General features: G+C 41.3%; 1 protein-coding gene across 1 annotated transcript in view; it reads right to left on the bottom strand.

Annotated features, from left to right (window-relative positions):
* Positions 1–12,298, bottom strand: part of trpc4a (transient receptor potential cation channel, subfamily C, member 4a) — a 34,081-nt gene extending 21,783 nt beyond the window's left edge. The window contains exons 1-2 of the mRNA XM_072659588.1: positions 12,103–12,298; positions 4,591–4,994 (exon numbers count right to left, since the gene is read on the bottom strand). Of these exons, the coding sequence (XP_072515689.1) occupies positions 4,591–4,968 (378 nt within the window). The 5' untranslated portion in view covers positions 4,969–4,994; positions 12,103–12,298. The remainder of the gene's footprint in view (positions 1–4,590; positions 4,995–12,102) is intronic.
* Positions 12,299–13,049: the final 751 nt, after the last annotated feature.

Here is a 13,049-nt window from a genome sequence, read left to right as displayed (position 1 = left end):
AAAGGATTATTTAGAAATACTGATGCATCAATGCCTCAGGCAGAAAGCTGAAAATGTAAAAATGGGTCTTGCTGCAGGACACAGGTCCTAAGAATATTTTCAAAGTGTCTCATGAACAGCAAAATCCACTAGACTATTGGTGGCTAAACTGAAAAAATGTGTTTATGCAGGAAGGCCAACAAACCTGACAGATTTACAGATTTACACCAGTTCTGTCAGGAGGAGTGGACTAAAAAGAGAAGCTTGTGCAAGGCTACCCTAAGCATTGGACTTAAGTTAAGCAAATAATAATAATAATAATCCACAGAAAATCTGATTGAATAAATAAAACTTTTATTGTGGAAATAAGGAATATAGCCTCAAAACCTTCTTCCTAGGTGTTTGAAAGCTTTCTAGCCTCAACTATTTTAATGTTGTCAATATTTTTTAAGGGAATATTATCAGCTAGTCACTACAGCATGCAAAATCTATGACTCGACCTTGAAAGATTGCAATGTTTACACCACTCCAGCTTTCCACCTCAGTAAGACTTACTCCACAGCCAGTAAACAGCAATAATACAAAATACTGGAGGCCCAGTAGAACTGAACTACCCTGCTGGATTTTAATTGCTTGAGATTTTACGTCTGTAGATGTCAGGAACAAATCTGCTTTTGTCAAGCCAAGGTGCCAGACAGTTTGTCTGGGCTTTTTTGGCATTCACCTAGCCAAGAATCTTTCTACCGGTAGCAAGCCTACCTTAACCTAGCAGTCTAGCATTTACCAGACTTCACCAGAGGAATAGTGAAGCCGTAGGCAGAACAAGTGGGCTGGCAGCTCTTTTTATAGAAAATAAGCCTTTTCAAGGTACTGTGCTTCTGATTCGTGCTTTTTTTCCATTTCACTTCAGTCCAAATGTGCCACTAATGTTTTGTTGACATGCTCCCTGCAGCCTTTTCCCGAACAGGAAAATGTGCAATTCCATTCGGATTTGAAGCAGTGAGGCAGACGCTGCGTCCCAAACGGTCCACTGCAAGACAGATTAGATGCATTTCGCACACTAGCAGCTATTTACTATAACAAATGCGTCCTGCTTCGCAATGACAGCTGGTGGCACAATTATCAATTTAGCTAACCTTTCCGGGCCACTGAGACATTATTTATTGAAGGAGCTATTTGCGAAAAAGGGCTAGCAGTGGCTAGCTGTGGAAAACAAACATAATAGCATCAGAAAATCCTCTTAAAATCTATTTTCCTGTCAGAATTGTCTGGCATTGAGTTCTGCAGTTCTTGGGCAGGGGCAGGACTGAGGAATTCAAATTCAGTGTGTCTCTTAATGCTCTAAAGGGCGTTATTTTAAGGTTTAAGAACACCCTGTACATTTCAGATTATGCTACAAAAGCAAGGATTAATTTAGGGAAGGAGGTGGAACCCTGTGAGCTATTTTGCGTGGCTATGTTTGCGTGTGTGAAAGATGCTTCTTTAACAGAAGTAAAGGAACAGCGAGTACTCCTAAGTGTTGAATTTAGCTTGTCTTTTCTGTTAGCACAGATTAAAGGAGGGATGGGAAGGAAAAATATAGAAATAGTCCTTTTGTGCTGTCAGTGAGACACTCATACATGGAAAAGATCCTATATTGTGGCTTGTATACCACTGTGCTTAGACATCAAACATATCTTCCAGCCATCATGTGGAGTTTACTTGGGTAGAATGTGGTTCCCCCTGGTCCCATCACCACTGACACTGGTGGGGGCAATGTGGAACTTGAGGACAAAACTTTCTGGTTCCCATTGGGCTACCCATACAGGCCCCACATGGACATGATAGCTGGACTGTCTTTATTTTTACAGCTAGCATTTGGCAGTGGAGGTAAGACTGAAGTTGAAGAAGAAGGTGGTCTTCTGGACTGTTAAAAAGGTTCCACTTGCTGCCAAACAAACTCACTCTGCAAAACCTCTGAAAGTACCCTGTAGTTTCTGGCACCAATGCACAACATTTGTTGCAACATTTGTTGAAATTGTATTTGTTGCAAGGTGGAGCCTCTGTGATTTGGATGTCCTACAAATAAGCAGCGCAATCGTACCAGGCTGTCCATGTGATTTTAAGAAAGCAGGGATCATTGGACCAAAAGACCTTATTCAATCCCTACAAGATGCTTGCATGTCCATTGCAGGTGCTTGGACAGGGGTAACATGAGCAATCTGCGGCTACAAAGACCCAAACACAGCAGGGTATGATGCACTGTATGTTGTGACATTACCCTTGATAAAATCTGTGACTTGGGTCACAGTAGACCTTCTGTTGGTTTGCACCAGTTGAGATAGCCTTAATTTTTCTCATGCATTGATTAGCTTTGGGTATCCAAAATCCAGTTGCCAGTTCATGGTTTGTTCCTCTTTTGGCTACTGTCAGAAGGTGCTCACTACTGCTGTCATGACATAATCATGTCATTCACTTCATCTGTGAGTGGTCATAATGTTTTGGTCATAGTGTATCTATTTATATATGGGCTTTCTATATGGACTCTGAGTGTGTTTATACTGGGACCCAGTTGGGCCTACCAAATGGGGCCCAGTATAATCTCATGTTGGTCCCATCTAGACCTTGTATGCAGTGCACAACCCTGATGTGGTCCATGTTTAACCCCTCATGGTCCCATCACTGACATTGGTGAACATCCATATGTGGGGCCAATGTGGAACCCAATGACAACACCTTCTGGTTCCCAGTTGGGCTACCCATACAGGCCCCACATGGACACAATAGCTGGGTTATCTTAAACCTAATCCTGATTTCCACATCCTCTGAAAAGAACCTTTGTCTATGGCATCACTCCAAAGAAACCTTTTTGGCACTTTTGGCACATTTGGAAGTGTGTATGGCAGTCACTTTTAGAGGCAATTCATAAAATTTGAATATTATTTCTCACTTATAGTTCATAGAAACAGAGAATAGAGATTGCAATTTGTTTTAATTAATACAGTTGTTTGCATGCCGAAGAAGAGATAAGGAACTCTGAAGTCTAAGGTAGATCTTCTCACACTTGGAGGTACTATCCTGACAAGGAAGCTTCCAAAAGGGTGATGCCAACCATGTAAGGTCCAGACAGACCAACCGACTAGGACCAACTAGCACCAACTAAGACCAACTAATTAACCATGTCAATTAGTGATGATCCACTCTCCCATTTTGTGTCTTATGAAAACATGGGCTTCAACACACCCGACAGACTATAGCAGACAGCCAACATGCATGTTATCGACCACTCATATTTAGTCCGATAACATTTGGAACGCCCTGCCGCCAACACTACCGGAAAGCCAATCTGTGTTTATTTGGATACACAGCTCCACAGATACTCCAATTGAATACTTAAGATTGTAGGGATGTGCGTATCACAACCTCCTCAAACTATGCATACCCATGATCCCCTTCCCTGCACCGCAGTGTATTAATCAGCTTTGACTAACGTCATATGCCTGCATTTAAGCTAAGCCTTGTGTATGAAAGTGAAAGTAATTCAGGTGAGTGTACATTAAACAGTGAAATTAGATGGGTAAGTTCATATGTGGGATAACATCTAATAATATAATAGCATCCCTTTATTTGATGATAGATAGATAGATAGATAGATAGATAGTAGTAGTAAGAAGTGGCAAATAGGAAACAGCAAACCTGACTATAAATACAGCTATATTATTACATACAGCTATAATATACATAAAATAACCCAATTATATAAATAAGAAGTACTAGAAAAAGTGATTGCAGTGCAGTAACTGCCTTAATATAATGTAGTAATGTAAGGCATCCTGGGGTATCAGTACAGTATAAGTGATGAACAATAGAGTTTGATGAATCAGCCGAATAGCGAAAAGAGTGATAAAACTAATACAGAAAATTAAGGCTGTTTTCTTTGTGCATGATCTTGAAAGTGCAGTTTTCATGCTAAGCTCTTTGGTTTGTCTTTGTGTGCTGGCTCACAGCTCCCTCATGCCCAACCGCCGACGCCGATTCAACACTTTCAATCAGCCAAAACAGCACTGACAAGGACCGACTCCAGCCAACAAGTGCAAGACACACCACAAATACTACATGCAAAAGTAAGTCACCAGCGCTCATCAAAGGTCTGGCAGCATTCAATAACCGACCATCAGCTTGTTGTGACAGGGGCTTAAGAGCCACTTTGAGGTCTTCCAGTGTGGTTTTTACATTTTCCACTGACAAGTTCATCATAGTACCGGTTTTGTAAATAAGATGTGTTTGTGAATAACGTCTTGGAAGGTTCCCCCTCCACATATAGGTTCCATGCCAATTCAAGTTGAATTCTTTTCTACCAAACTGTATTTTTAGGGGTACAAACAAATGCCATAAATGCTTCTTTGAGTGATTCTAAAAGCTACTGTAAGCTTCCTAAAGAATTTTTACATAATGTGGAGGTGCTTTGAACCATACCATGGTTCTTCAAACTCACATCTCGTTAACCAAAATGACTCTCTAAAGAACGTACATTAAGCATTTTTAGGGAAACAAGCATGATTCTTCTATGGTATTTTTGGCACCTATATGTTTAGGAGTATGCAAGGTGTACAGTCGGACAGAAGATCCTACCTGCATGCCTCCACTGGGCTTCTTGTGATTGAGCAGCAGCTCCACGGCTCCCACCACCTCCTTGCGGATGGCGTGGAGCAGTGCATCGCCAACATAAACGTTGAAGCTGAGGAGCAGCTCGATGATCTCCAGGTTCTCATTCTCGATGCCGATGAGGAGGGCCGTGCGACCCAGCGGGTCGATGCAGTTGATGTTGATCTTGAAGTAGATCTCGGCCTCCTCCAGAGCCTGCTTGACGCTGGCATAGTCACCTTTCTCCACGGCGTTCAGGTAGGCCTTTTCCAAGGGGGACAGCTCCGACTCGGCCCGCACGATCCGCAAAGGGATGCGGTCTCTGTACGAGGAGTTGTCAGTTCGGCGGTAGTAGAGTTGGGACATCGCTGCTAGGCCATCTTACACTGAGACTGTGTAGAGAGGTGGAGGGTTAGGAGTAGTTTTATTTCGGAGCTTTTCTATTGGTTCATTTATCAGGAAACACTACAAAGGCTTCTTTGTTGTATTGCAAAAGGGTTCTTTTACCTAATAGTGGAACCCTTTTCAGACCATATACAACCTTTTTAAAATGTGATTTTATGATGAAAACAACATTTTCAGGCAGGACATGAAGCAGAGTGACTAACCCCCCTACTGAAAAGCAAGGCCTCAACTTGCTTATTGCTTTTAGATTTAACAGCGACAACATAAAATATGATAACAGACAAAGTTTAATACATAATTAGTTATTACCAATAAGTATTGCAATATTTTCCCCACCAATTAATGTTCATTTAGAGCATCCTATTGTTGCCTAGCAACAATGCACCTCTGAAGTATGAGGATCCTCAAGTGTATACTGCATTTATTGTTTCAAGGGTATTAAAAAAGAGTTTATCCTGCTCCTGTTGAAATAACTGTCTCCACTGACCAGGGAAGACTTTCTACTAGATTTTCACCAGCTGTGGTGATTTGATTTGATTGCATTCAGTGACAAGAGCATTAATGAGGTCAGGATGTTGGATGATCACCACCCCACTTCATCCCTAATACATTCACTGTCAAAATTTCATAACTCACATAATGCACTATATGAGAAGTATAGCGCCAAATCTCAGGTGTAGCCATTAAGCACTTCGCCCTTTAATAGTCACTTGTGTTTACTGTGTGAAACGTCAGTGATGCGCCATGTTGGGGGTATTGTTGCAATGAGTGGTGCAGTGAAATGAATAGAAACTCATGAAATGTTTGGAATATATTGGAGGTTTGAAAGCAATAAAACGGGAAAAACAAACGCAAAATGAGAGACTACCACATCGGGACAAACTCAGTAAGGATGACAGGGACTCTCGTTTGGATAAACTGTGATGTTTAAAAAAGAACACTGATCTAAACCACTTGAGCGCTAAAAGTTGGAATGCTATCATTGCTGCTTTCAACCTCATCCTTGGATGTTACCAACTATTTTGTTTACAGCATAAGTGTGTTTATCTGCAAACAGGTTGGGAACCATAAATCCCTGAAGCCCAAGGACACTTCATGGGTGGATTACTTCTATTTCTAAGCTTGTAACTGCGACAAAGCAATCCTTACAGCAAACAGACTTGTGCTTAGCATTACAGCCTTCATTTGCATAATATATTGATCCCATTACAGCAAGATATTACAAATATATTGCAAATGTGAAGCTGCTTTGTGACAACGTCAGCTGTGAAAGACACTTTACAAATACGCCTGAATCAAATTTGATCTGGTTTTAATTTTTGTAAATCATAGGTGTGTATAGCCTATATGGAGTATTGTACAATGAGTTCAAACACAGTACAAGCAGATTGAAGCTACTCTATCGAATGCTTCTTAAGACAACCATCAGAGGTTATTTTATAGCAGTGCTCCAAAGAACCCTTTTAGGCCCCTTTACTTTTAAGAGAGTGGACAGGAATTACATATATACATCCCATTTCCAGGTTCAGAGTTCTAATCCTGCCAGAGCCACTGGAGGCCAGAAATCACAGGAGTTCAAGAGAGCACAACTGGCTTTGCTCTCTGAGTGGACAAGATAGATTAGTTCCTCTAGTCTAGCCTGTCCACATCAGTGCTGGCCTATTGTGGCCATCTGCCTGCTGCCCACAGAACTGGACCGTTAGCACTCTCCTCCAGACACTTTTAGCTGGCCTATAATGCTGCATGGGCATTGGTTTGAAAAGAAGCAGAGGTGGCTTAATGTCTCTTGGTGCCTTGCTGCAGCAGGGCATTTACTTTTATGGTATTTTGCAGATGCACATATCCAGCTCACAACCTGGAATCATAATAGACCTTTTTTTAACATTATTTCTTTCTTTGTAATCTTTTATTGAAGTATTGTGATTTTTGCCACATCTATAAAGGGAATTCGATTAGATTACCATACACCATGGGCACTGAAAAAAATATTAACCAATAATATTGTTGGCAGGTGTCGTACATCATAGGTTTTTAGCATGATGGTGAAAGTAAAGCAGGCTAAAGCACAGTCTCCAGAGTGCAGGGTTAGTTGTAATGCAATGGAACAATTAAGCCCGCCCATTGTTTTCTAAAAATATGTAATCAAGGAAGAAATACTTTGGTTTCTTCCAGTCCTTGAGAGTTAAGGTCCCTAATGACAGGACTCCAGAACCTATTATATTGCTTCAAGACATTATTCATTATTTAAAATAAGCACAGGCTCATCAAAAACACACCATGTTCAATATAAAACTTTTACATTTTACCATTCTGATATTTGCAAATAATTGACGCATCCTCTTTTCATTAATCATATTTATTTGGATGCTGATATCAATATGTTTAAAAGCTACCCAGATGTAATAGTAACTTTAGGCTCCTGCAAATGGCATTGCACATGGATAATAGAGCTATGAATATTTGCAGAGTGTGCAATTCACAATGTTAACAGGTGAATGTAGAATGCAGAACTCCAGGTCTGCCACATGTAAGACTGTAGCATTATCCAGACTCTTTTTTTTATTATTCAAGAAAAGACTCAATTAAAATTGGGTAGATAATTCGAGGATAGGAAGGGTGGGGTAACATTAAACCAGAAAAAGCTTCAGAAATGAAACAGGGAAAGACGCTGAAATGGATTTTGGTTAATGAGGGTTGGGATTGTACATCATGGACAAAATGGCTTTCAGTATTGCAAGCCATTAACATTACACCCTGCAGCCCATTAGGTCCACTCTCAAGCCTCAGTTCCTTGGTCTAAGCCTGAAAAGTACTTTTGTTAAGTGCCCTCTCTTTCTTGAAAGTGGCAACAATATTTTTTGTAAAAGGTTTCACCAAGAATAGAGCAGAAATATAAATATTCATATCTTTTATATAAATATTCATGTCTTCATCTATATAATTACACACTCAGATTAGCAAAATAAGGCATTCCATGCATTAGCTGTTCAAATGCAAACACTGGCACATTGAACCAACCCTATTTTAGTAGAAACAGTTATCTATAGAGCACAGAGAATGTTGCTGGTTAGCTGCTTGAGCATGCTTTTAACTTTAGAGATTTAAAATAGACTATTTAATGTTTAAACATCATAGCTTGCTGGAATCCAGTTATATTTAGATATAGCTACTACTACTTTCATGCACAATGCATGCAAATCTTAATTGTGTGGGTTATATGTGGGTAATACTAACCCGTTTTTATACTAACAGGAAGTGATGAAGCGCTGCTACGCCAACATGTAACATTGTGGGATGAGAGTGTCCATCATAACCACACTGAAAAGCTGCGTTCAAAAGCCTCGGCTGCATTTCTCGGCCGCTGCATCACAACGGCGGCTGTTCCAACGCAAATGACTCTTTGCATTGCATTTAATAGATAAATTTATCTAGCTGATTAATTGTCTTAACACTCTTCTGTAATATTAAATATTGCTAATATTAGCCTTACCTCCCTAAAGCTTACCTCAGAGTCAACAAGGGTTAACAAGATAAAGTTCAGTTTAGCTTTTTGTTTTAATCTCAAATTGAATCCTGAACTTTTTCATCTTAGGAATGAAAAACCAACCCTCCAGCTGATGAGGTTAGTGCGTGTGTGTGTGTGTGTGAGTGTCTGAGTGAGTAAAATTAAATGTTCCACAATAAAGCCTTTGCTTCTTTCTGAGCCTAATAACTCTGTCAAATTTACTGCCACGCCACTCTTGCTGCAGGCTTGTGGAAGGCTTCACTTGATTGAGAAAGTACTGCTTGGACATGGTTGGTAAGCATTGTTTAGCAAACAGTCAATTGCCTTAACCTTGCCCTGATTAAAAATGGGGAGCGTCTAAGGGGTCAACTGTCCAATCAAAAACTTCACATGTACTACCACTTCACATGTACACAACTGACTGTATCAAGGTCATTTTCCAAAGCTGTGTCCTATTCACTCTCCCCTACATGTGAAAATCCAGATCGCTGTCCAGAGCACTATTATAAGAAACATAGTTCGGCAAGGTAGTGAATGATTTTGGGCATATCTGTAGGTTGGTCTTTCTCAGAGAAGCTGCATACAAATCTTTAAGCTAAACAACATAGTGAATTATTGTTATTTCATGTCCATTACAGTGCATTATGGGATTGTTACCGTGCACTAATAATTCGACACTCCGCTTTCAGACACCATTACAAAATGGTGGGACCCCAAGATACTGCACGATATAGTGAATAGGGCGCAGTGGTCGGACACAGCTCTTATAAGCAAGTCTGTTCATTTGGTGGCCATCGTTGTAACACCACTGGGCAGTTATTTCCAGTCACACAAGACCAGGCTCTTAGCTCTATTAATAGGGAGAGGTCAAACTACTCGAAACTGAAGGTGAAGTTACCGTTTCAAGAACTTACCACTGCTAAAATCTGACAAAACCCCTTGGAATAGTTTGTAGCGTTCGGCACAAAAACATGATAATTCAGCTTGTTCTGGATATTGATCTCCACATTGAGGGGGCTTTCCCCACTAGTACGTCGACCCTCCTCCACTCGCGTCATAACCAGCAAGCTGATTGGTATACTGTACAAGATCCTTGAGGAACCTTTGGTTTAAAACTGTGGAGGAACCTCTTAAGGTGCTTTGAGGAACCTTCAAAGAACCTTTTTCTTCTAAAAAAAAACTTTCCAGAAGGTTTCTCAAAGCACCTTAAGAGGTTCCTCCACAGGTTCAAAGTGAGGTTCATTTACGTGGGATGTCCCTGGTATAGGACGATATTGCTAAGTAGAGGTTCTACAATCTTTTCAGGGTTCTTGTTTTTACGCTTCTTTAAAGAGCCACAAACTTTGTAACAGTACTTCTTTTGAGGTATCACTCCAAGAAACCTTTATGGCCCCTTAATTGGTACCTTGCTTTTGAAGGGTGAATGTCTGGGTGGTATGTTCATGAAAAGAATTTACAGAAACAGCTTCCCCATAGCGATTAACTGCCCTCAAAGGGCCTATATGCCATTCATGATACTTGTTCAGTTTAATGTAGCCACAAAATCTGCAGTTCATATCTACACATCTCTTCACCAACCTTAGAAACAGACAGGCAGGTTTTTACGCTGTGCCTTTAAGACAAGCATATGCAAATGAGCTTGGTTGTTATAGACTGCCCTGTATTGCCTCACTGTCTGTATGTGTCTCACTGAAAAAACAGTGCTGCCTAAAACACTGCTGTGAGCTATATTCACTAGATGTCCAAATGTTTGTGGACACCCCTCCTCATGAATGCATTCATCCACTTTAGGTTGCAGCCTTTGCTGACACAGATGTGCAAATGCTAATTGCACAGATTGTCTAGTGCTGCCAATAGAATAGGAGGCTTTGTAGTGGATAAATATGAACATATTGGAACCATTCCTGGGCTAGAGGGGTATAAAGCCCCCCCTCCCCCAGCATTGAGCTGTGCAGCAGTGGAACTGGAACTGGTTCTCTGGAATAATAATGTAATAATTTAAATGATATGCTTTTGTGACATCACAAAGCAATGGAAATACAAGCAAATCTGGAAATTACGGTAAAACCAGGCATTTTTTTGGGTCAAGGCCAACGAATCCACCTTTTTCTAGCCTGAGGCTTGGACACTACATGAAGGGTGCCAGACAAGGGCATTTTGTTTCTTTAAGTTGGTCCAACTCATCCACAGGCAGTTCACGAGCCCCAAGTTATTTGGTATTTGGTTATATTCACCCACTTATATGGAGGAAATTCCACCGGCTTTTCCGAATTTTCCACTCTGTTCTAGACAAACTTACCTAATAGGATTTGTTTACAGTGGAAAGAAAATTGGTTCCTGGGGCTAAAACCTATTATATGAAATGATTAGACAAAGTCTGGTGCCTGATACATCAATTTACAATAGTACTGAGACAAGATTTTGGCCTGAACCATCTCTTCATTTTTTTTTTCTTTTAGATATACCCCTGTTTTGACATCAACACCACAAGAAAAATCTCAGGATACATGTGTAGGTGTAGTCGGTGTGACTTGTGGTTCCAATCAGCACCACTGTAAAGCTATCTGAGTCGATAAGCTTCTCTACAGTTCCACACTATTCGCTTCAAACCACAGTGCGACCTTAATCTGATCCCAGCTAACACACAAGGTTGTCCCAATGCTGCCTGCTTTCTTGCAAGGTTGTTATAATGTTATGAAAAGGTTGTGTTGTTTCCATTGTCTCTACAACGTTGCCATCATCAACCACATCATGAAGTAACATTGCCTTCTGGTCATAAGACCACCTTTTGACAACTTTCCAAAATTCCAATCATGTTCCACTGTCCATTTTCTAAAAATAGAAGACCTGGCATATTTTAGAACAGTGTATTTCAGTTCTGTGACAAGGCTGCGGGCACCAAAACAATGCGCTATATGTCACAATATAATCATGTTTGCAGGGTAGAATTCCCCTTTTTAAGCAGGGTAAGACAGTGCTGTTAATAATGCAGGCTATCATCAAAAACTCAAAAATAAGCTTAAACATAAAAGTGACACATCGTTCAGCTCGTTCAGAGTGCTGGGGCTCTTTTTTTTCAACCAACCAAAAATACACACCGTACAACAGTCAACAACAACTGATTCCTCACCTAACCGACCCTCTGCACAGGTACCAGGGATATACAGTATGGGCGGGATACAGATGTGGATGACGTTTGCTTTAGAATTGGAGATATTAAGACTTTTCACTCTCTTGGAATACGCCAGCTGAGCTATTTCTCAGCTCCTACAGCTGTTGTGCAAATTGCAAATTTGTGATTTATCTTATCTATTTAATTTATATATATATATTTTTTTTTTTTTTTGCCATTTCCCCCCAGCAGAAGCAAACACACGCTCGCCTTCACCTTAACTGGGAGCCCTGTGGGGTTTGGATGAGATAAACCATTACGCACTGCGCTTTACCCTGTGTGGGGGGCTGTCATATTTCCCACAGCAGGGGGTTCCGCGTGAAACAGGCTTCAGAAGAAGAGCACAGGCAATGTCGGTGCATTTCTGATGTGTTCTCGCAATAACTGACCAGGTAGAAGAGAAAAAAAATGAACTCACCTGCAGGCTCGTGCATGTCGTCCCACATGTGCTCGTGACTCCTGCGGCGGCGTTCGCGTCCAGGCACAACAGGTTGCGCGGTGGGGAAAGGTAAGGGCTGGGGAATCGCCGGGTCCTCCAGCAAACAGTGAGTAAATAAAAGTGCACTGTCAAGTCATTCTCCTTCTGCAGACCACCACAGTGCGTTACAACGATCCTCTCGCGCGCGCGGGTCCCCCCCCCCCCCCCACACACACACACCCCTCAGCAAGCGCTGCTCTACAGGCTGGGACGCGGAAAGCTGAAGCGTCGCTCCGCAGAAGCGCGCGCAGGGCTCGTGGCTACGGCTGGACGCTGCTGACCGCGCGTGCAACTCCGGCTCCGTGTGTGTTGTGGACTCATGTTGCAGTAAAATGCGGGAGCGCACGATTCCCCCTCTCTCTCTCTCTCTTGCTCTCTCTCTCTCTCTCTCTCTTGCTCTCTCTCTCTCACACACACACGCGCGCGCACACGCACTTTTCTCCCCCCCCCCCCTCATGTTCAGTTTACTGTGTTCTAATGGCAGGACTGCATGTGCAACACTGCCAAAAATATTGTTTAAAAATGATATTGCTATAAATAGTAACATGTTTAAACGAATCATATAAGAAACTGGCACGTTTTAAAGGTTCAAGAGGATGTCAGTGCATATGAGATATAGCTGGTCACCAACACCAGCTTAAATCATCTTAGGACAGCATGGAACTGTGCTGATCAGTTATTTATCTCAGTGTTACTGAGCTATACTAAAGCCTGAGTAGACTGATAAATCACTGTGATGATCAGTTATTTATATCAGTGTTACTGAGCTCTACTAAAGACTGAGTACACTGATAAATCACTGTACTGATCAGTTATTTATATCAGTGTTACTGAGCTCTACTAAAGCCTGAGTACACTGATAAATCTCTGTGCTGATCAGTTATTTA

This window comes from Salminus brasiliensis, chromosome 16 (genome assembly GCF_030463535.1).
Source record: "Salminus brasiliensis chromosome 16, fSalBra1.hap2, whole genome shotgun sequence".
Lineage (NCBI taxonomy): Eukaryota > Metazoa > Chordata > Actinopteri > Characiformes > Bryconidae > Salminus > Salminus brasiliensis.
Note: the sequence above shows the minus strand (reverse complement) of the source record. Positions and strands in the feature narration are given on the sequence as shown.